Raw genomic sequence first — 25,446 nt, 5'->3', positions numbered from 1 at the left:
TGACCATGTGTGTCTGAAGTCATAGTTTTAACCACATAATCAATAATAGACACAGACTTTTAGTAAGTCTTATGTATTTTATTTTGTGGCCTGAACAGGGTGCATACTGTACACGATCTCAACATGCAAGAAAACAGATTAAGAAAATGTTATGGGCACAAACAGGAAAATACATAAAAATAACTAGGCCTATCTAAGAATTATTATATATATATATATATATATATATATATATAACATCACTTATTATTGGTTTAAATAATTAAATAACCAGCACAACTGTGTGATGTTTCAAGACATTACAGGTTTGAAAGACATGATATTTCTCATTAAATTTACAATAGCACCTTAAAACGCAGTATAACAAAACTTAAAATGTTAAGAACAAGAATAATGTTTTTGTTGTGGCAACCTGTGTTTCCTTTTTTTTAATATATTTTCAGCAATAATATACAAAATTCAATAATTCTGTGTACTTTCTCTTTCTTTGTTCATTGCGAGCAAAGGATGTTGTGGCGATTTTACATAAGTTGGTTTTCCTAAAAAGAAAAGGGCTTCTGCCTAATCAAGTAGAAAAAATACCTATGATATGAGTTATTATATCGGGGACATAGAATCACAGGCCTACATTAAAGTAACAATTGCTTGAATATTAAAATTTTGCCATAACTTACAAAACTTTTATTTCCTTTCCTTCATGGAACTCACAAGGAGATATTTGTCTTCTCTATTTAATGCCAGTTAATGGAGACCACATATTTAAAATATTTAGCTTAAATTTCAGTCTGTTCACACAAAAAAATTATTTTGAAAACTTGAGATGTAGTGCGTGTCTCCTACAGATACTCATAAGATGTATTGGTGTTGTTTTTGCACTTTTCAGAACTTGACAGGTCCTGTTCTCCATCCAAGAGAGCAGCGTTATCATTCCTCCAAACATCTCCTTTTGTCTTCCACAGAGAAAAAAAAAGAGTTGTAGAGGTTTGGAATGACACAAGGTTAGGTAACTGATGACAGAATTTTAATTTCTGTGTAAACTATCCCTTAAATTGTGTATATGTGAATTATCTCATTTTATTTTTCAACACTTTTTTCCAGAGTAAGGATAATGGAGATGCACTTTATTAATCACATTAGACCTGTTCATTTTCTTCCACGCATCAACATCTTTAAATCTAAAAAGATCTAGAATCTTTAAATCTAAAAAGTGACCCTGGATCACCAAACCTTAGCTACTGTAGCAATAGCCAAAAATACACTGTATGGGTCAAAAAGATAAGTGTTTCTTTTTATGGCAAAAATCAACAAGGTATTAAAATCATGTTCCATGAAGATTTGTACATGCACATTTCCTACCATTAATATTTATTTATACTTAATTTTTGATTAGTAATACGCATTGCCAAGAAATTCATTTTGACAAATTTAAAGGAGATTTTCCCAGTATTTCGGGGTTTTTTTGCACCATCGGATTCCAGATTTTCAAATGGTTATATATCAGCAAAATAATGTCCTATCCTATGAAACCATGCATCAATGGAAAGCCTATTTATTCAAAAGCTTTCAGGTGATGTATCACCATTAAATGTTATATAAAAATATTAGCATCTCAGTTTCGAAAAATTGACACTGGTTTTGAAGTCCAGGGTCACAAATGTGTTCTACTTCAGTGTGCCAGATACATTATTTCTTGGTTGCTATAAGAGTCTGGTAGATAGGCTTTACAATGATGTGTAAGTACAGCGATCCGTCCACCAGGTACTCGGACGTGCGATACTGCAGGTCCTCGCCAAGCAGGAAATCTCCCACCTCCTCTGTGCTTTGGTGGAAACCGAAGATATGCCGCACCACAAGCTTGTTCTTCTGCTTTGTCAAGACGAGCACGGTCTTTTGGAAGCTGACACCTGCGAACTCTGCACTGGAAGTAGCAGGTGTGATGATGATACGAGGCCGGGCAATGCCGTTTCCTCCATCGGGCCTCGGCGGCTGCATGGCACCTTGTTCGGTGTACATGGGCCTCAAGCTGAGAGGAAGCCAGCGGGGCGAGAACAGGGCGTTCCAAGTCACCCGCTTGCTGGAGTCAAAACCGCTCGGACCCAACTGGGTCTGGAAACTAGTGCTGCGGTCGTCCCGTGCCGGGTTGCTTATGACCCACTGAGAGCCCCACATGGATGAGAGGTAGTTGCGGGGCACGAAGAGGCTGCAGTTCACGTCGAAGAACTTAGCTAGCTGAAGCGGGGAAGCTGAATGGAACTGGTACGACATGTAGAGAAGATCACGCACCGACTCGTGGTAGCGCGTCATGATCGCCGACTGACGCTGGAGGCGGAAAAGCTCGCGTGGGGGGATCATGGCGTAGCGCACCAGTCGAAGGGCGTTCTCCGCGGTCAGGGTGTCCGGGTCGTTCCGGGCGAGCCAGATTTCGAGCGCCTCGAACAATTCCAGCTCGCTCTTCAATACTAAATCGGAGCGCTGCAGGAGGGTCATTAGCAATTCGACGCTAACTGAAGGCCACTCTGCGCTCTGGAGCACCGATGACAGATTCCACGATAAAAACTGAAGGCAGTTGTCTCTCAGCGCCGCGTCGTCAACCGAAACGGCGTACTGGTACCAGCCCACCACGTGACCGCCCAGAGAGTCGCTGGCCAGGTTTTGGCTCATGTACTGGGTTAGTCCTTGCTGGAGGCTGGAGATGCCGTACTTGGTAGCTAGTCTGTGCAGCGGTGTGGCCTGGTCTAACTGCAGTGTGAGTTCACCGCAATACAGATATCTGCAGATAACAGAAGACAAAGAGTTCATTAAGTATCTTACACAGAATTGCAGTGCATTGCCTGTGTTTAAAGGTAGCAAACAATAAATATAACTGCATCATAACTGTGATTTTTAATTGCATTTAATTTCTGTTAGGTTTATTTAAAGATTATTGTATTAATGTGCAATTAATTTAGTAGTAGTGTTATACTGCTTTCATATATTTAATACTTTTTTAAACCTCAATTTTATTTTATATTTAATAAATACCTGTTATTAAATTAGCTGATACCATTGGGGTGACCTTTTTGGCTGTAGTTATTTACAAACCTTTCCTTCATTAAACACATTTCATTATAGTCAAGAAATTAATAATGAATTAAGAAAGTTTAATTTAAATACTTACCAAATTAATGAATTATTTTTTAAATATTTTATTAAGTTAGATAAAAACATTGTGGCGATTTGTTATTTGTCATCATTTACAATACATTAATTTCCATTCCTTCACTGAACACCAAATAACATATTCATAGAAGAATATTAATTTAATAATAACTTCAACTTTATTTCATGAGGTTAGCCGACATAATTGTGGAGTTGTGGCTGTTTTTTTAAAAAATGTCCTTTCCTTCATTGCAAAACAAAATGAGATATTCACAGCAAAATATTTAATCAATTTATATTTATTAAATGAAAATTATAAAGTTAGCTGACAACATTGTGGTGAATGTTTTGGAAGTAGTTTTGAGAAATAGTTGAGAAAAAATACTATGTTGTAATAATATATGCCATGTTACATACCAGGAATAAAAATATGCATGATTATTAAAAAATTACTTACGCTCATTTTTACATTTTGTGTTGAATGAGTTGAAGTTTGTCTTCATGTCAGTCCAATTTGAATTCCAATTCATCTTCCTGTTGAGTGTGTCTAATTCAATTCATATTTCAGCAGCTCACTAACTGAATGATTGCCAAAATGTCCTGCTAGCTATCCTGGTAAGTGTTTAACAGGCCATCTCAGAAATGGCATCCAATAAGCCAAAACTCTATTATTACCTGGTAAAATAATATGCATTTTATTTGTATGAGAATATAAATCTCTAGCCTAATGCATCTTGCTGTGTTGTTTAGCATTGTAATTTAATGCTGTCACTGCCTTGTTTCCCTTGTTTTCCTTTTAAAAACATTCTGATTGTATCTTTGTCGTCTTATCCTCTGTATCTCTATAAAGGAAATAAAACCCCAAACAAAAACTTCAGCTCATTCAAAATACATGAGTAGGCGGCATGTGCTCTTGTAACCAAAACATCTTCTCACGCTAGCCTCACATCACTATTGTAGCGTCACCCTACTCGGCCCTTTTCATTACAAAGCTGCCTTACATTAGAGCAGAGAGTTTGTTTTTAAATATTGCCATTTTGTTTCATAGATGCTATCTCATTTTGGGCCAGCAGGAAGGTTGCAGTTCCAGCGTTGGCCATTAGAGAGAGTCTTGGACGTGTGTGGGATGGGAATGTTCTCATAATTGCTCGTGTCCCAACTTGTTTTAGGCTAACATGTTGAGATGTTGAATAAAAAATTTTAACTGCAAAGCATCATCATAAAAAAAAAAAAAAAAAAAAAAAAAAAAAAAAATATATATATATATATATATATATATATATATATATATATATATATATATATATATATATATATATATATATATTTTTTTTTTTATGATGATGCTTTGCAGTTAAATTTTTTTATTCAATTTTAAATTCTTCTGTTGTGTTCTACTTCATAATAGCATCAAATATATTTGACATATTTGGAATATATATATATATATATATATATATATATATATATATATATATATATATATATATATATATATATATATATATATATATATATATATATATATTCCAAATATATACAAATGATAGAAACTAAAACTAAAAATAGATAAAGTTAAAATGTCAATTTTTTTCTCTCTCACCTGATGAATTTCTCAAACACGGCAGTGCATTCTGCTGTTTCTCGCAGCACTAGCGTGCTACTATTGCGGTTTCTAAGCATCTCCTCAAACACTCGGCTCTGCAGTGAAAGCACTAGCGTGTGGGCTTGAATGACCTTGACCTCATCCGCATCCACTGTTTCCACACGTAGGGAAATGTCACTGTTATTCCCCAGCACTAGAAGACCCTCGAGCCGTGCCACCAGCCCCTGTGAGTGACTGATCACTTCTGTGGTGCCTTCAACCAGTCCCTCTGCCCTCAAACCTGCAGAGTGAGGGGCAAGAAGTGTAATTAACCAGTTTACAGTGACTAGATTGTTGAATAGAAAGTGCTCCTGAGTGCCTGTCGCTGCCTGGAAATTGCTTCAAGAAACAGATGTATTTCTCAAACAATGGGTGAGTGAGTTTAATCATTATATAACACAGCTTCACAAAGGCTATGGTGAAAAATATGTATGTAAAAATGGCCCAGCATGTGGCAGGCTTTATAACCTGACTGGTATTGGTTTTCATCACAGTAAGATGTGGCATTAAAGGCTTGTATATTGACCTTGTTCCATATGTGTTTTATAGATCAGCTGTATAGAGCCTGGATCCATGAAATTACATTTTATATATATACGATATATTACTATTATTGTTGTTATTATTTATTTTTTTGTAAATGTCAACTGAATATGTATATGCGAAAGGATGCATGTTTGTGGTTTTGTTCTGTTGTTCCTTTGAATATTCTGTTACTATACCCTTAATTGAAAAAAAAAGATAATGTGGCTAAACTATATATATATACATGTAATGTTTAGGCTGCATTTGATAGGAAATTAAACAGTCATTTACTTTAATATTATTATTATTCTAAAATGGTTTTCGATTTGAAGACATGCTCACAAAACCTTTATTATTTATTATTAAAAACCTATATTATCAATGTTGCAAATAGTTGTGCTGCTTAATACCTTTTTGTCAGTATCACTTGATTATTAAAATGATTTAACATATGGATATGGAATACAAATCTTTATACAAAATACAAAACCTCAAACTTTTTAACAGTACTGTATATAAGATACAATGACATATTAAATAATGTTTATTAATGATATATAATTTCCTAGGAGATTATCTTACATATTTCTTCATTTTATGCAAGTTTTTTCTTCTTAAAGAAGCAAACTTTCTGAAAAAAAAAAGAATTATAGATTAATATATTTTTTGACGTTTGGACTCCTCTGATTATTGAAACAACTTTCACATGTATGCATTCATTTTCAGCGTTTGCTCTTTTCCATTGGTAAAATTTCACAGTAAAACTGTCTTAACCCTCCTGTTTGCCTGAGAGTAACACGTATTTTTAACATCAGAACATGTTTTTGTAATGGGCAAGTGCATCTGCGCCCTCATGATCATCCAAGCTCGGTTGTAGGTGTCATTGCAGGGTTCTGGGAAATGCCATGAAATGCTTGTGTGTGTGCTTTTGTTTGAATTTTGTCTGTGTGTGAACAAACCACTTACAATGCCCTGGTTTCCTATTACTTGTTACCACATAGTGCAAGCCATTATGAATCATAAAACAGACCCGTAAATGAATACAACATAACAATGAAATAAAAGAAAAAGCTGATGATACTTTTTTGTCATCAGTCTAAAACAATATAATTGTCTTTCAGAGCCAGACATTAGTAGGTATGTCATAGTAAATATTTGACCTTATTTCGTTTTATTCTAAAACGTGTCTTCTGCAAAGAAAAAAAACCTTGATGAACGAAGTTCAACTGATACGTTAACATCTAGTGATTTCTTAGCATCCAACTTTACAAAGTGCTTTCAGACTCTATCATCCAACAGATGAAACCAAGAGTTCTGAATATCCAAACACTTCTGACATGATATCCAAACGAAGCATCTATCATCTAGAAGAAAGTCATCTTACCTCCGCGGACAGGGTGCATATGAGACCCGGCGACCAAAAGCAAGAAGAGCGGGTAAATGTGGGCAAGCAGCCCATTCCCCAACAAATAAGCCATCTTTTATTGTCCGATAGTAGATTTGGTCTTCCTCTTCTCTGTCTGTACTCTATATTTTCGTCTCTTTCTACTCTTCCTTAATTTAATTGTCTTTCTTCTGTTTCCTCCTCCTCTTCAGCAGATGATGGATGGTCTGTCGGCCCTTTTCTCTTTATGTGGCGTATAGGCTATGGTGCATAACTAGTATGTAGGTTACTGGTTGTTTTGGGTTAGTTCCACCCTCACAATATCCTATCGATCAGTGGAACCTGTGGGGGGTGGGGAGTTCGTTTTGGTGGGCAGGAACGGCAGTTGCCATGACAACGGCTTTGATTTTGACTTTTCTCTTTTTTAATGTTGTATGACATAGATCCAGAGGAGGCCTCAGCTGTTCAGGCAGAGCGAGCGTGAAATTCACAAATTATAACTGCTATGGAGAATTGCAGGTGTGCTTATGCAAATGTATCCGCATGCATAAATTAAAACATGCTTAGGCAGATTTTTACACTTTATTGAAGAAAAAGAGGTTATTAGAGAGTTGCTATGTGTTTGCTTTTGGGGGTAATTCACTGCTGGCAAGATGGGATTTTAATAAAACTCAGCTGTCACTGTAGAAACACTTTTTTATTATTGGTGTAACGCAGCCAAATTTAGCAACGATGCGGAGCGAAGACAGCAAAGACGACGCAGAAGTGCTTCTGAATCTTCGACATCTTCGATAAACTGTTTAATGCTTCTCACAGAGCTCTCAGAAGATTTAAGCATGGCAATGTATATGAAAGTTGATTGTATTTGGTCTTGGCGGAATACGTTTTCTATGCTGCTGCAAAGCAAGTACAGAAACTTGTATTTGCCAATACATATGATGATATGGTGCTGTGAGTATTAAAAAAAGTCCACAGTCATAGCGCACTTTTGATTTTGCTGTCATCCAACTGTCCGTGGGAGGGGAACCAAAAATGAGGGAATCCGAACCAATCCCTGAGCTCAGTTGTTAACAAAAAAACTAATTATTGCTCAAAAATAAACAAGGATATTTGGGATATTTTTAATCATTAGTGCAAAGCTGGTTAGAAATGTCAAATCATTGCTTTATTTGTTCTGAGTGTAGTGTTTTTAGCATTGTAATCTCTGATGTTTTTTTGGTGTCGAACACTGAAACACTGAATTAATGTAAATAGTATTTTTTGTGCAACATACTCCGATAATCTTTGTTGCATTTTTTAAATACAATTTGAATATGATTTTCTCGTATCTCAGTCCTATTTAAAGGGACAGTTTGCCCCAAAATGAGAATTTAGTCATCATTTACCCACACTTGTGTCATTCCCATATGTGTTTCTTTCCTCTTGCAGAACAAGTTTTTAAATGTCTTCTGTTGTGTTCAGCATATGAAATAAAGTCAAACAGGTTTGGAAAGACATAAATCCTTACACTACAGGATTTTTAGCTCGATTCAGCCCCAATTTTTCCCCTCCCGAGAATCGAAGCAAAAATCTTGTCTAGCAGTTTGGCGCAGATTATCTGCTAATGTGAGGTGTTCATTGATTCATTCGCACCCCGATCATATCATACATGTTTGATATTTAGGATTTAAACCAAGGTGACGGTTATATGATTATGTCAGTACTTTCACTATAGCCAATTCTCGACCCCCAAGAAAGCTGCAGTACCGCTCTGTAGTGTAGATGAGTTTTATAGTAACAGAACTGTCTGAATAATGTTGAAAACGTATCACAACAGTAAGTAGAAAGAGAAGCGCTGAGGAAAATCACCTCAGTTTTGCATGCACCGGGTGATGCTCCTAGCACGCTAGCTAATGTAAACACCTCTGAAATATCGTGACGGTCTGCCGCGTCTGACACGATAATCTTGTAGTGTGCGATGCGCCACGGTGTTAAAATCATGTAGTGTGTGCATGTTTAAGATTTGAGGGAAGATAATCTGCGAATATTCTCCTTATGTGCGTGCTGCAGCCAGATTGCATAATCGCTCAGGATTTTAAAACCCGTGAGCCCGGCTTGAGCGAAGAAGAGAATTTGTGATTTTTGGTGAGCTATCGCTTTAAAATTGCATAACTGTAACAGCATAATGCCCTTCTCGATTTGAGAAGTATACAAAAAATGATTTAATTCTTTGGATTATGGGTTTGTTTAAAGTATGAGAAGCAGTAATGGGACTATCTAAACATGACACCCAGAAGTATTTGGGATCCCTGTACATTTCTGTTTAGCACTGAGCCAGTTACTCGGCCAGACTGAACATGTGGCTCCTATTACATGCTGTCCACACTCGGGATCAAAAGAAGGATTGGAGTCTATTTCTCTCTGTATGTAAGGACATCCACCCCTGCTGCAGAGTCCTCTAGTTAGAGGTTATGTCACTTGTTTACTGCCAGTCAAAGGAGCGGTGGAAATGTGCTGAGAGAGCCTGAAACTTGGCTCTGTGACAAGGCGACAGAGGGAGAACAGATACGCGAGTGTGTTTGTGCAAGTGTACGAGTGTGTGTGCTGTGCGTGTGTGAGACCAACTTCCGAGTAAAATCTGAGTAAATCATTTACTTAGGAGAAACCCTAAAGCTACTATCAGGCCGAATGTGACCCTGATCTAGACTGATAGAGATGAATGGATTCCTCTTAAGGCTACATTCAGGGTGAATATAAAAATTGATTCTGATTGGAACAAAACACACTCAGGGTTTAACAGAGCTGATAAAAATGCTGCATCCAATAAAACAGTAATTAAACGTTAAAACAGTAGTATTGTGAAATCGCACAACTGTTTTCTGTCTTAATGTATTTTTACATTTAAAAAATGTAGTCCTGTGATTCAGAATCATTGATTTGCTGATTTTCTGCTCAAGAAACTGCTTTATTTTAAACAGACTGTTTTGTGACTATAATACTGTAAATGTCATTATTGTAATTCTTAATCAATTGAATCAATTCTTGCTAAATAAAAGTTTTGCTAAAAAACATTGCAAACTGTAAGGAACTGTCAAGTCATTTTTTTCATAGTTTTTATTATCATGGACTTTTAGTTTCTTCAGCTTTGGCTGATGATGCACGGGGCAGGTTTTTGAGCAGGTTTGCTTTGGCACTTTCCCACTGAGAATGTGTAACAAATTTCTAACTGGGTAGTTTAGATTGGTCCTGGGCGCCTTTGTCTAATCTAGCTTCCCACTGAAGGCAACATTTCCCAAAGTTGCCTTGCAACATTCCTCAAAAATTTGCCTAGTGCATCATCGGCCTTTGTCCTAGTTTCCCACTCTCTTTATTTAATACGACAATTAATTTGATCATTAAACGTAGCCCTTTAGTTCATTATCAGTGTATAGTGTTGAGACTTTCTGGCTCTTGGAACCTTTGAAACTACGAACATTACGTCTCACATCTGATTGGCCAATTATTTATTTTGTATGCCACAAAAGCAATGTACAGCCAGCTGCTAATAATCAGCTGATTATACATAATGCCTTATTATGTTTGTATTGTTTCACTGGTGACCTGTCCTAGAAACGGTCAATATTATTATAGAGTGTTAGAACAGTAACTATGAGTGATGCAGTGACTCATAGTGTAATAAAGCAGCAAGCTTTCATATTCAGGTGAAAGAACAACAGTCATGTATACAGGCCATATTATCATCAGATAGGATTCAAACAACCTTCAAATTGCTTGTATTAATTACTCAGAAACAGCAAGACATAACACGCTGCATCACACATTTCGAGTTAGGAAGACTATTTTTACATACTCGGTTTTTTTTACAGTGCATACTACACTCTTTTCTTTTAAAAGTGGGAGAAAGCATTCCCTTGATCTTTACTTTTGCATTGCATACGTGATTTAAATTATTATCGTACTAATAACGCAAACTCCGGTGTTTCTACTACTCAGTAAAGAGCAAGCCAGTCTGGATAGCCTGCAGGAATATTGATTGATGAGAGTGATAAAATCAGTGATAAAGTGACCCAGCAAACCTACTTCGATTTTTCTCCCTCTCTCATAATAGGACTCCATATTTGACCCACTTGGCACTTCAATGCTGCCTTTTAGCTGTGTATCGTGTTGCGGGTCATGAATAAACTGGTTTAAATTAGAATTTTCCTTAATTAAAAGCACGAATGGCAACATAATGTTAATCAAAATAACCATATTCTGGTTAACATTAGGTTGCCATTCATGTTTTCAACCGACCAATCGTGCCTTTGTACTGAACTTGAATGGATGTTGTCGCTAGAGGGCAGTAGTGTTGCAAGTCAAACACATACATAGGCTACATTTGCACGGTTAAACTTATTTTCCAAACATTAACAATCTATAATTCAACGCAAAAACGGCCTCTGCATTCGTTACTACTTTAACTGTCACTTATTCATCTGTTTCTCCTTTTATCTTGTTTCTCTCCCTTCATCTCCTCCACATGCCTCAGAAATTACAGGTAATTAAATTCACATTAATAATGTTAGGCTCCGCGATCCCCACTCACGGCAATCACATTATGAATTAATGTGTTTAGATGAAACAAAAGGACCCTTCGCTTTAAGTGCTTCAACTGTGAGATTTTGTTGCCAATTTTTCAAAGCGAACCCGTTCGGAGCGGACACAACCGCTTTCTGCATTACAGCATATTTAATGGCTTTTTTTGTAGTGGAACAACATACTTGCGAAAAAAATTTAATAAAATGATAGGATTTATAGGCCTGTGTAAGATAGTACTGCACTCCTACGTTACGCTATGGAGGTTGAGATGGTTGTAGGTCAAATGAACAGATGTACTTCCTCCAGCTGTGTGAGCATCTGCTCTTTTGGGACAATCGATAAAGAAATTACAAACACGAGAGGGTTTTATGAAGTACAAACTTCTGTTTTAACTCAGAGCTGCCGACTTCCATTGCACAAGGGCAGCTATACTTCACAGCGATATGCTTTGTACATCAAATTAAATAAACTGAACTGGTCGTGTTGGGTGAAGTGAAGAAACCGATTGACAGTTGGAATGCAAACTACGATCGGTCCAATAGCAATGCTGATAATGCGAGATGAAGAGGTTTGGAATATGTTTACAAAGCTATAACTCTGCCACGTTTCAGATCTAACACGTTAAAGTGTCATCGTGCGAGGATATATGGGATAACGAATCTGTTCTGGATCGCAGGAAATATTAAGTCAACATTGTCTTCTGCGTGTTTGGCCCTCACTTTAACATTATGAAAACATGCATCCCAAACAAAGTTGCTAGACCTTCTTTTAAGAGAAGTGTTTTATTGATGCCTCTGCCATCCAAAAAATGTTATGATATATAGTGTGACAACATTAGGCTCTGTAGTTCGAATTACATAAATTGCTCTTGTATTACAGATTTATTCGGTGTCGGTGAGAAAAATATGTGCATTTTAATGCATTATTCGATTTTTTCTTTTGCATTTTATGTTTTGCTAAATATGATACTAACTATATTTATAATATAATATTAACGCTATCACACTATAGCATTAATATGCCTATACTGCTGTTTACGCGGCTCATTTTCTGCCTGGCCAGTCCTCTGCTGCAGAACAAGGCCAGTTCAAAGACTGAGCATCAAAACGAACACCCTGTGATGAGCATTCATTAGAAAGAGAGAGAGAGCATCCATGCATCCAGATTTCCACCCTTTCTCTCCTTCTGTGTCCAGATGGTGGTGTACATGTACTTTTTGTTCCATCCATCTGGAGACGTGAGGTTGCTGGCTGGTGAGGGAAGCTAATTCTTCTAGAAAAAATCTAATACCTTTGTTTATTTAGCTAAAAATTTTATATCATGGACACATGTACTGTAAAGTTATTGTGCAGTGATGGCATCGGATGGTGATACCATAATCATTTTATATTAATTGTAGAATTTTAAAGAATGTAATGTTTCTACAATGTAAAAAAAAAAAAAAAACTCATGTAATACTTCACTTTTTGAGCAGTGCAGCATTAATAAAAGTAATTTGTGTTAATTGGAATGGATCAGAAATAAAATACAAATAAATTTAGAACAATTAATTTAGAAAGATTTAGAAAGATTTAAGATTCATTAATAAATTGAAGTCAAAATAAAAGCTAAATAAAATCATCAAACAACAAAAGAGCATTAACAAAATATCTAGAACAAAATATCTAGAACAAAATTTTTTTTAAAAATACTGCATTTAGTATATAAATAATTTTTCGGGTGCATCATTAATTTAAAACAAAATAACATGAATTTGCATTTAAGAATTTATTTACATAACCCCAGAACAGCGGACTCATTTGTCTTTCCCCTGCGAGCAACCATCCAGCAACCACCCAGCGACTGCATAAAAAAGTGACCACTCAGAACACCTTAGCAACCACAATACCCTGGCAACCAACCTGAAGACCCCAGCATGACCCTATATAGCATGGCGGTGAGATTTGCACACACAAGAACCATTTACATTTTCATTAGTAAATACACAAACCTCAAAGCTCAAAAAGGACCACAGAGGCTATTCTTAGATTTAAGCTATTCACATCACAGCCAGAGGAATCCTATAAAGGGCCCTAAGAAGAGCACACAACCGATAAGAGCTCCCATGGGTCTGTAGGCATCGCTGTGTGAAACTATATACCCTTCTCCTCATGTGTCTGCGCTATATTGACCTCACTGTGAAAGACAGACCTCTGTATATCTGACTCACCTTCATTCTCAATACTTCACCAAAATCCTGTCCGTAGAAATCAGCTCTGCTTAACCCCTCCCTCTCTCTCTCTTTTACTCTCTCTCTGTCTCTCTCTCTCTCTCTCTATCTATCTCTCTCTGTCTCTCTAGCTCCTTCCATAACCTCCTCCCGAACTCGCTCTGTGATTGCGGTGATGTGTCTGTTATTCAAAGACCCCTGTCCTCCCTCCCTGTCCTCCGTCTGGCTGGGCATCTGCGATTAGGACTCCTGCTCCAGAGTCCATGGATGGGGACCTGCGGCGATTTGTGAGGGTAAGAAACCCTCTTTGTCTTTGTCTGATGGATCACTTAATTTATATTGTTAAGTGAATTTAGTGAATTGAGCATCAGTTGAAGTTACAGCTTTTGTTGTATTAAATAGTGTAAATGCAGGAAATGCAGGTAAAGTGCAGCACTTTCTATATTTCTAAATATTTCTTTATATTGTAATGCAGGAGATATTTTCAGCTAGTCTAGTTTCTCAAGGGCTACGCATTTGCAATCATATTTTAAAATTATGCCAACAATGAATTAGCAGAAAGTATAACACGTCTTTCAAATATACAGTAAAATGTCAAATTTAGAACTTACATTTAGAAGTCGATATAAAAAAATCTAAATATTTTTTATATTTCATAAAAAAGTATTTAACTGTATAAAAATACTATAAAACATAAATAGCATGAACTCTGTGTCTTTTGTCTTATATAATAAATTTACATATAAATGTATAATTTAGGCTATAAAACCCTTGACTGAGATACACTTTTTAAAATATATTTTTATTAAATGTCTTTAAAAATATATTCAAAATTGTCTCAATTTCGATATATACAGTATTAATTTGATTTTATTTATTTGTTTACATATACTTTAGTTTATATATATATATATATATATATATATATATATATATATATATATATATATATATATACTTTTATATAGTTTTACTTCTATACTTTTAAAATGTAGAATAAAATAGTAAGATTCCAAAACATCCAAATACTTACAAAACAAAATTAGAATAAATAAATAATAATTTTAGTTATATTGGTACAACATGTACTTTCCACTATTATTTACATCCTCTTAAAAAAACAGCTTTTTAAAAAACGAGTCTTAACTGGTTTGTTCTGGACATAAATCAGTTATTTGACGTGTTGAGTCCTCTGTGTTTTGTCATCTTAATATTTTCTCCAAGAACTGCAGGATATGCAGAGGTCAGCTCTGGAAGTCATAAAGATCGTTTTAAAAATGCGTGGCATTGTTTGCGAGCATCTTATGTAATCGAGACCTCTGTTTCTGTGTCCCTCTCATCTTCTCTCTTCCTTTTTAGAAAACAACCAAACTTACACTGTTTTCCCTGCATGTGCTGATATAGATAGCATTTCTATACCGTCGTCCTTGAGCTCATAACTATTGTCTCAGGTGTACTGGCCGAATATGAATAATTGAGAGTGTTCATTAGAGCAAAAAGTCCATGGAGAGAGATCTGAAACCTTACGCACTGACTCCCTGTACATCCCAGAATGGAAAACAGTGGCCATTTATACTGGTACAAAATGAGGTGTGTACCCTTGAGACTGTGTAGATAAAGCCGTGGTTCATTATTTGGTGAAAACACCTTTTTCCATTATTGTGTGCTGTTTGAACAGATATAGATGCTTGCATTGGTAGTTACCCCGAGGCAGCACATGTGAACTGGTGTAGTAATGGAAAACACTGTTGTTTGGCATTCACATAGTTCAGGCTGTACTATAAGCTGCAATGTCATGCTTTCAGCTTAAACAGCTTGTACGAGTTATTTCATATGAATCCTTTGAGACCCTAATTCTAGACGGTAGCCTCTGGATGGGAACTTTAAAAATCCCTGGTCATGGAATTAAGCTCTTGTTGCATATGAGGAAACAATGCAAGGCCAGTTAAGACTTTTTCTTTAAGACATAAATTGCGAATGTCAGAATTATTTTAATATAATTTTTTTTATTATTATTTGGGCATAACATTTTCTTAACAAATATAACCAATTTCCCGATCTTGTGAATTTAAGACAGAGCTGTTTTAGCGACTGATTTAAGCTAGCAAAGTAATTCATTTTTGTGAATCATTTAAAACAAAACAAATCTAAAATAATTTGATCCATTCAAATCTCTGATTGAACACTTCATCTGCATCATAACTTCATGCCCCTGTGTTTTTTTTGTTGTTGTTTTTTTATTTTTGTATTTTAAACCTGAGAAAATTAAGATCAAAGGTTGGATTTATTGTGATATCTCTGCATTTTAATGGCAAATATTAAATGTAATTTTTCCTTTTATCAATGTAGTTACAAAAATGTGAAAACGTGCTGTATTTTACTTCTTACAATGCTTGGTTTCGCCTGAGACAATAGTTCAAGGAAGATATCCATACCATCCATGTCGGGACAAGTGAGAAATAATGTTAAAATTAAAATTAAAGTTAAAATTCCGGTTTCTGCGACTGAAAGAAAAATAACAACATACATAAAAAATACTAATTGAAATATACAATATATATCGACACAGTGCTAAAATAAATATTTCTAGTTATATCACAAAGCCTATAAAATTGTGCTTTAGAAAAGATTGGCGATAAGAAATAGGAAAATATACCCAAGTTCCCCAAGGAATTGTGGGTATATTAAAGTCTTTCGCTAACAGGCATGTCTAATGCACAAGAACAAGTTTCCTCTTCATAAAACCTAAACCTCGTGAGAAAATGTTGTTTCCACATTTATAATGAGTATTGATCACGTTCTTGAATGAAAAATCATCGGTTCATTCATATCGAGAGGGGAGGCATTTTAAAAGCATTGTATTCATAATTATTTCGATTTCTTAACTGCTCCCCAGTTAACACAACTGTTGTTTCCTTAGATACATGCTTTCACGCTTTGAATAACGAATAGAGTACTGGTAGTACCAGCGAACTCAACCTTTTTAACTAAAAAAGAGCCAGATTTTCACAGAGCAAGCAGCATGTCATATAAACACAATCAGACCCATATAAACACACACAAGCTACTCCTCATTCATTGTGAACCTCTTAAATGAGCAATGATTTATTTGTAGAGATATTTTCAGAAGGGAAAACAACATTAGTAGTGAAGTACTTAAAGCCTTCCAGGGAAAACCTCTCTTCTGTAGCCTAGCACACTCTCAGCTTTAGTTAAAGATTTATGATTTATCAGCTTCTGTATCAAAACAACTACAGAGTAACAAAGGACCATAAAAAGTCTACAGCAATATATGATGTAACTGTCTTTGTTAATGGGATTACGCTCCTTTGGAAGTGGAAAAAAATAAGACGCTTTTAGAATTTTACCGTGGAGATGATACAAATAGTTTCTAAAAACATTTGTGGATGTCTGTTAATGCAGAAATGCATTGTGAAAGTTTTTTTCCTATTTTTTGCACACATTTAACATTGTCTACATTTGTCAATCTAAACCATTCAACCCGGTTGTAAAATATATTTCAAAATTGCAGTCCTCTTATACAATGCAACAGGTGTAGTTTTAATTATTTATTCATTTTCATATTTATATCATGTTATTGCTAGAAAAAATGTATCTGCTTTCCTATACCATTTCTAAAACTATTGCAAGCCTTTTTTTTATAATCATATTCACTAAAATTTGTGGGTTTATGGGTCATACCCATTAAATATAATTCCATGAGTATTAAATGTTTCCCATAGGAACTCAATTTAACCATAAACAAAATATATTGTACTGCTTTTCCTAAATTAATTTTATTATAAATGCACATGAATGGCAAATGTAGAGAGGAACTGCTTTAGTCCAAATTGCTAAAGCAGTGACAAAGACACTATGGACCCCATATAAATCCCCAGTAAGGCAAAGACAGATGAAGTAATTATAAGGTGACAGAAGACCAATCATTCCTGCCTTGTCCAGTTCTCACCCACAGTGAGAATTTGCCCACATAAGCAGGACAGTTGATGAAGCAGGCAATCATGTTCCACAACATAAACTCTCTCTCATATTGTATTTTTGCCATGAGGAAAGAATGAATGGCTTATGTATATATAACAGTTCAACTGCAAAGAACGCACAGTTTGACCAAGGCACATTAGCAGAGTTGTCCGTAAAACTCATTGATGTCGTGAGGTAAAAGGAAATATACAGAGCGAAGCAATCATTTCTGCTCTCTGCACTGGGTCTGAAAGCAAATAAACATGTTTGGCACAGAGCTGATCACCTCATCCTCTCGGGAGGGGGCAGTTATGGGAGTAATCAAAGTTAAACACAGAAGGAAAGGTAGAAAGTGGAAAGATAAGACAAGTAAATGAGGGAAGTGTTGTGCACTCGTCCCATCTGTCCCTAATTGACTGTTTTTAACCTATGAGGGCAAGCTGTCCCTGTCATTAACACAGTGACCCGGCGAAAGACTATCAGAGCACAGTAAAATTCCATGCAGAAATGTATCACACTCTTTCTTTTCCATTCTATTGTGTCATACAGACACAGTAAGGTTCATTTTATCGATTTCAGTTGTTCTGCAAAGGTTTTTGGTCATATTCCGATACTGTAGTTTTAAGGTTTCTTTCCTGTTCTCTTTTTCCTTTCACAAGAGCAACTAAGAGGCCATGATTGACTGGCACAATGGCACAGCACCCGGCCAGCAGGAAGTCGAGAGCAGCGCTCAGGAGAGGTCAGAGTGTGTGCTGGCTTACATCCCTGTCGTCTACTACAGTACTCTGTTGTGTGTTGGAGTGCCAGGTATGAGACGTGCATTTTAATATTTATAAACAGGGGTTCATTATGATTAGGTCGTGCACCGTTGAGAATGCATATTAAGTTAGAAACTGGGTAGCAATCAATATGCAATTCTGGATTGGATTTAGGGAAATGTGATGGAATGGGATGGAAAATGGTGTGAAGTTCACCATGGCAACTGTTCTAAAATATACATTTCTGGGAAATTGATCTTGATCACCTTGAGGGAGGACGATAATGGTAAATTCACCCTGTGAGACGCACAATAGACCCGAATAAAAATCATGTATCCACAAACATTTTCCTACACGGGATCATAGGAGAGACTGACAGCTGCTTGAGGACAAGAAAGAAAATCAATAATCAATCAATACAAATGATAATTAATTAGAGACTCATTTGAAAGCACCCCATAAAGTGCTACTATAAATTAGATTAGGGTCAGACAGACAATTCAGATTACTAGCTGTCTAATATAAGACCTCTCTATAGTTCACCCAAAACATTCAGTCATTTTTACTTATACTCGTAGCTTTGTAAACTTTGTAAGACTTTTTACTTCTGCAGAACACAAAAGCTGACATTTTGAAGAAAATGTCAGGTGTTTTTGTCCATACAATGAAAGTCAAAAGCGTCTGAAAAGTCATTGTAAGGACATAAAAATGATTTTTAAACATTTAAAAAAATATTTTCTTTTATGTTCCACAGAAGAAAAAAATTAGGTTTGGAACAACGTAAGCATGAGCAAATTATTGGTTTGCTCATTTACGGATAAACTATCTATGGGTTTGGAACAACATGAAAGTGAACAAGAAGAAATCATATTTTTATTTTATTGGATTCATGTGACTTAAATTCTCCATAGTTTTATCCATTCTGCTGTCTGGAGTCGTCTTTTCTATAAATAGTTTTTTGTTCTTTAAAAACACTTAAAATACACTTATCTCCTGTTGTTTCAACCAGCAAAAACTGCACAAATTCACTTGAGTTTAATCTTTTCTTTGTGGAAAATCAGGGCAAAGGTTTCCGTGGGCCGCCAAGTTCTGTAAATATGACCCCTAATCTTTTACTTCCCATCAATCCTGCTGTGTCAACTCCCTCCATGCCCTTGATTTCTATCTCCGTCTTCTGCTTCTCCCTTCTCTGGCCTCTTTCCCTAACTGTTTATGCCTTGTCCATCCTCCTCTACCTCCATCTTCCTTTCTAATTCCACTTGTCTCCATTCTCTAGTGAACATCCTGACGTTGGTGGCTCTTTACCGGCTGGCTGTTCGTACTCAGAAGGCCTTGTACGTGTATCTCCTTGCTCTAACCGGCTCGGATATCCTCAGCCAGCTGTTCATCATCTTTGTGGGCTTCCTGTTGGAAACGGCTGTGTTTCATCGAGACGTCCCTGTGCTGCTGCTGAGGTCGGTCAGTATGATGGAGTTTTCTGCCAATCACGCATCTATCTGGGCTACCGTTCCTCTCACGGTGGACCGCTACGTCGCTTTGTGCCACCCGCTGCTCCACCGGCAGATCAGTTACCCTGCACGGGCCCGGCGGATCATCGCAGTGGTGCTCACATTGGCGCTGGCGTCCGGCGTGCCTTTCTTCTGGTGGTCGGACATGTGGAGGGTCAGCCGTGCGCCCAACAGCTTGGATACCGCCTTGATTTGGACCCACGTGACTATTATTTACTTCCTTCCGTGCTGCATCTTCCTGGTACTAAACTCTTTAATCATCCTGAGGCTCCGGAAGAGACAGCGACAGCAGATGTGCCAAGACGAGAGCGGGCAGCAGCTGGCAGTGCCAAGCAAGCTGGGTAAAACCACAGCAATGCTCTTAGCAGTGACTTCTGTGTTTGCTGTGCTGTGGGCGCCTCGTACCGGAGTGGTACTCTACCATCTCTATGTGTCATCGGTGCACAATAATTGGCGGGTACATCTAGCATACGACTTAGCCAACATGTTAGCCATGCTAAACACTGCAGTGAATTTCTTTCTGTACTGTTTTGTCAGTAAACCCTTTAGAGGGGCGGTGAGGGACGTCCTGTTGTTCCGGGGGGCGCCTTTGCACCCACGCCGCCCCCTACATCACCAGCGCACTGCTGCCAATGCTTCCACCTCTTCTATTTCCAGCTCCAAACGTTCCCAGCGAGAGATCACCCCTCTCTCTCCTAAAAGGGCAGACATCAAGATATAGTCCTGCTTAAAGGGAAAGTTCCAACCTGGTCTCATAAAAATATGTACCTCTGTGCACTTTTTATGTTACCCCGTTTTTTAAATGTCTTATTGCACGTTTCGCCACAGAAATGTCCACTGAGGTGCGCTAAAACACAGGCACATTTTTATTATTTTGATTTAGGTATGTATTGCGGCGGTTCAGAATTGAAATATCCGCGGACTGTCTCTAAAGGTTAATGTTCCGTCATATTGGAAATATGCCTTTCACAAAATCCAGTTCTAAACCTATACCCGAAAACAAATGCAAAACTGATATAAAACACATTTGTTGATGCAGTCGTGCCTTTTCAACTTCCTTTTATACAGATTTTAAATGTTTTGTTGAACCGCACAGGATTTGAACCTCTCAAGTACATCTCCGTGCGTCATGAGCTACCGAACAAACCTAATGTCTTTGAAAACCCATAAATAAGAAGCTGGATATTCATGAGAAACTGTAATGTTATGTACCCGTTGGTACGTTTTTTGTGTCTTGCTAAAAAGTGCACCCAGGTATGTTTATGCCATGAGACCAGGTAGGAAAGTTCACCAAAAACATTTAAATTCTGCTATTTTTTAATCACTTACATGTTGTTTCAACCTGTATGACTTTTCTTACTGTCCATAGAGTGAAAGACAATAGGGTACACTCTTAAAAATAAAGGTGATGCCATATAAGAACCTTTTTTGTCTTAATGGTTCCAATAAGAACCTTTAATATCTGAAGGTTCTTTAGGTTTAAAAAGGTGAAAAAGAGATGGTTTTTTAATGAACCTTTGACTGAATGGTTCTTTGTGGAAAACCAAAAAAATGGTTCTTCTATGGCATCACTGGGAAGAATTATTAAAAGTGCACAGTGTGGTTTTTAACCCCATTGAATATCATTATTTTGACAAAAAACACTATTATTTGGAATAGCTTCTTTGATGTTCTGAAGAAGAAAGAATACAGCTTTGAAAACACTTCAGGTAAAAAACCCCACAACTAATAATTATCCCCTTACCTACCCAGCTGATAGATTACATTGATAATTGCAAACATTTTTTGCATTACAAGTTTTCTAAAATGTTAGGTTTAGGTTCATTGTTTTATGAAATATGCAATCATTTGTATGCATTTCTAGTACGAAATCTAAACACTGGATGATGTGAGTTTCAGAATTCTTGTTTACTTTAATCAGATATTTTAGTCTATTTTAGTCATTTTGGATATAAAGTTTCCACTCCATAATTTAGAAAATGCTTACAGTGGACAGAAAACACTCTGACAATTTTAGGGGGATTAAATAATCAAGAAAATTATATATGAACAGATCCCCCTGTCAAAACCTTCAGGACATATACAGGAATAATAATGTAAATTTTGGTGCGTGTACTGTAGTGAATTTATGTTTATGGGTCAGTGTAGGAGGAAAAAACTCATTTTGAGACATTGCTACTGACACAAACAGATAAAGTGCTATAGAACACCTGACAGGTGAAAGTAAAAACTGTGTGTTTTGCCTGCAATGCATCCCCTTCCATGAGTAAACAGTGACAGAATTTTAAGCCCCAACAAAAGAATGGTAAGAACGTTTCTAGTTAGATTCTAGTTAGTGGCTTTTATAGATCCAAAAGTAAAAAATGTGGTCACATGCAAAATGTTGCATGCAAAAAAGGTGCATTGATTATTGTCAATAGTGTAGCGATGAAGCACAGCTCTCCTTTATAATTTGACATAATTCTATAGGGAACTTTTTCACCTTCACTCGTAATTGCAGAGATTTCTATTGCATTCACTGGATTTCTGCAGGGAAATTATTCCCACACAATAAACTATCCTCATAACGCACAGTCTAGCATCCATTCATGCTATAACGTGCACCACAGGTACTGTTAATCTGAATGCTGTCTTATCTGACCTCTGGTTAGTGACCCCAGAGATCACTGTTTATGGTCATTAAACAAAAGCCTAATAATATTAACTTTGTCTTGCTGCTAAGACAAATAAGCTTTGCAGGCATCATGAATAACCAAGACATAACCATTCCAGAAAAGATTGTATTTTGTTCTGCAGAGCTTACTTGTCTTTTGCACTGATCTGCATATCTGTGTTATTTATTGTCCTGTCCTCTGCGGGGATAAGAAAACATACTACAGTATTTATGAAACAAAGATATTTGGCTCATCAAATGAGTACTACTACATCTGATCATTTTCTATAAATGGCAATCCTTTCAAGGAATAGGTTGAAATATGAATATTCCGTCATCATTTATACACCTTTTGTGTTGGTGTTGGTCCAAAGACTTACTTTCTTCTAAAATATAGTTTGGTGGAACATACTTTTGTATATAATGAAATGGTGGTGTATAAAATCAAGCACCACAGTGACAAAAAAGCAGCATAAAAGTATCATAAAACTGTTGTAAGGTGTTTTAAAGCCAAGAGATAGCTTTGTATGAGAAAAAGCTGAAATGCAATTTATTATATGAAAAAAAAAATTCTTTCTGTAAATTTGCATTCATTCGAATATGACACTGACACATATTACATAAGTTTTGACATGTATGATGATGGTCATGTCACATTGACATTAATAACAGGGCGCTTTTTACCTTTGCTAGAGTGATTATGCAGAGTAAATTATGACTTTCTTTTTGAGCAAACTATTCCATTTAATTGTTGTATTTTGATATTGTAAGAATGTGTCATGTATTTAGTGTTTCTGTAAACGTTGCTCATATTGCAGATTAATGAATTTCTTTAAACACATACAATAGTGTCTCACAAGATTTGTCTCAATAATCTACTATAACTATCATTCCATACCATAAAATATTTTTATTGGTAGATTGGAACTCATCCGAAATCTACTCAAGACATTAATGCACTAAAGACTACATAATTTCCATTCAGATCTAATTAGTATGTCAGTTTAAGAAACAGTTCCATAAAGTTCATAATGACCTTTCGTGCAGCTGTAGGTTATGTTGCATGACTAAATTAAACCCTTTCAGAGCCCATCCAGTGAAGCAGAGCAAGATGGTTGACCTTTTTAACCCCAGTGTGCAAACTGCAGACGCTAGCTTAGCTGTTTATTTTCAGTGCATGGTGACTGGATGAGGCTTTAAAAGGGGTTTCGACGTGGGAACACAACGAGTGAAGACACCACTGTACAAACAGACCCATCTGAGGAGCTTAGGCTTTGCTGAACAAAGCCAGCCTTGGGCCTCTGTGCACCCATGCAGCAACAGCAGATATTTCCATTTGCTAGAATTCACCAGCATCACCAGAGACGCGCTGGGGTCAGTTATATTACTCTGCGATTTGTAATCTGATCAGATATCGAGCAGCACTTGCCGGCATGTACTCAATGAGAACAGATTCAGATCTTCAGGTCAATCTAAATGCAATGAAAAAATGTGTTTTACGCTTGTTTAAATTATTTTTTTCTACTTTAAAAGCCTGTTTTCCAGTTGAGTTTAATCTGAATAAATATGATGGAAGAGAATAAATTATATTAGTCCTTGACTGTGCAAAAAATGTGTTTAGAAGACCTTTTTATGACTAATGATTTAATGAAGCATGTGTTTGACTAAAAGGCACATTGGAAGCTTTAATTGAATTATTCTGGTGAATGAAAGCATTTAAACCTTTCGGTCTAAAAAACAAACACTAACTCACTTATTATCTGGAGCTTTGGTAATGAAGTCTTCGCTTGTCCTTTTAGTTCACTTGTGTTTCTCTGCACTCGGAGTTGCCTCTTTTTTTTTTCTTTCTTGATCTCTCTCTCCCTTCTCAATCATGAGAGGGAGCCTCTGGCCCTGCAGATGTTATCAGATGTTGTCTCTTTGAAAAAAGAGTCCCCCCGCTGCATCACAAACACAGATGCCTGAGAAGAAAGCACGTCTATCGTTACAGCCTTAATACGAGCAGACGGCTGACAGCGCAAGAAAGAGTTTGAATATTTAAGACAATAAATAACCTGCTCTGTTTGAGGTCAGCTTCAGATTTGCTTAGCCTAGCGCAGCTGCCGAAGATTGTTTTGTCCTTGCTATGCATGCAATTTTGCCGTTTTACCTACATTACATCTGTTCAGGTTAACATGAAATGACTTTCGTAACCCTGTCAACAATTTGATGGATGATTTACATAATATTTTCTCTCGGAAACGGCTAATGCATTTCACTGATAATTACAAAGAAAAAGCAAGTAATGCATTGAATAAAACATTAAATTTAGTTGAGAGGGGAAAGACTGAGAGTATTTGCTTGTAAAACAGACTCAAATATTAAAAAGTCAATAAAAAAATAGTTTCTTCACTGTATATTTTGATACTACCGCTTGTTTTTTTCCCACCCTTCGGGAATTATTTGGATTAAGAAATGTAGGATTTTTATGCCAGAGTTTGCCGTCAGTTTCAATATAGTGTGGATCTAAAAGTAAAAATGTTTTCTAACTGAACTGTCTCATAAATGTCTCATAAGCAAGGATGACAGATGGCGTCTTACTCAAATCGCTAAGATTAAACCTTTTTTTTTTAAACTTTACTTTTGATTAATGTGCACTAAATCATGCACAGTAAGACCAGCGATGCATTACGAAAATAAATGGGGTTAAAACAAGTGATTTCATGTTGACTTGAATTTTTTAAATGACCTACGACACATAAATGAAATGAATGAAATTAAAACCAATGGTGATGTACGGCAGATTAGGACTGCCTACCTGTTTATCAATTATGTAATGTGATATACTGTATTTTGAACAGAAGAACAGAAATCCCCAGAAAAAAGGCATGTGGCACTTGCATGATACTTCCTCTTAAAGGTTGCGTCGTTGCTCATGGTTTACATTGTGACACGCAAGCTTTCCTTCGGTTGTGATAGTGAACATGTGCACTGACAGCTGATAAATTATTTTAGCATTTTGATCATACTGATCGGAAATTAAATGTATGTGAGGATCTATTTATGTATCTGAAGACCTTGAAAATAAAAGCACTCAAAGCTTGTTGCA

At 36.5% G+C, this 25,446-nt stretch overlaps 2 protein-coding genes across 3 annotated transcripts; one reads left to right on the top strand and one right to left on the bottom strand.

The window, feature by feature from the left end:
* btbd17a (BTB (POZ) domain containing 17a) lies at positions 1 to 6,993 on the bottom strand. The gene is made up of 3 exons (XM_043253945.1): positions 6,693 to 6,993; positions 4,742 to 5,024; positions 1 to 2,770 (listed from the first exon to the last, which is right to left on the bottom strand). The coding sequence occupies exons 1-3, from the start codon at positions 6,784 to 6,786 to the stop codon at positions 1,684 to 1,686; spliced, it is 1,464 nt and encodes a 487-aa protein (XP_043109880.1). The 5' UTR covers positions 6,787 to 6,993; the 3' UTR covers positions 1 to 1,683.
* A 6,624-nt stretch (positions 6,994 to 13,617) lies between these two features.
* Positions 13,618 to 25,446, top strand: gpr142 (G protein-coupled receptor 142). 2 transcript variants are annotated; one of them, XM_043253948.1, is made up of 3 exons: positions 13,618 to 13,751; positions 18,099 to 18,178; positions 19,474 to 25,446. In XM_043253948.1, the coding sequence occupies exons 2-3, from the start codon at positions 18,130 to 18,132 to the stop codon at positions 20,424 to 20,426; spliced, it is 1,002 nt and encodes a 333-aa protein (XP_043109883.1). In that variant the 5' UTR covers positions 13,618 to 13,751; positions 18,099 to 18,129; the 3' UTR covers positions 20,427 to 25,446. The 2 variants fall into 2 exon arrangements, with proteins under 2 accessions (XP_043109883.1, XP_043109882.1); XM_043253947.1 differs by having other exon boundaries at positions 18,099 to 18,246.

Source organism: Puntigrus tetrazona, chromosome 12 (assembly GCF_018831695.1).
Source record: "Puntigrus tetrazona isolate hp1 chromosome 12, ASM1883169v1, whole genome shotgun sequence".
Taxonomy (NCBI): Eukaryota; Metazoa; Chordata; class Actinopteri; order Cypriniformes; family Cyprinidae; genus Puntigrus; species Puntigrus tetrazona.
Note: the sequence above shows the minus strand (reverse complement) of the source record. Positions and strands in the feature narration are given on the sequence as shown.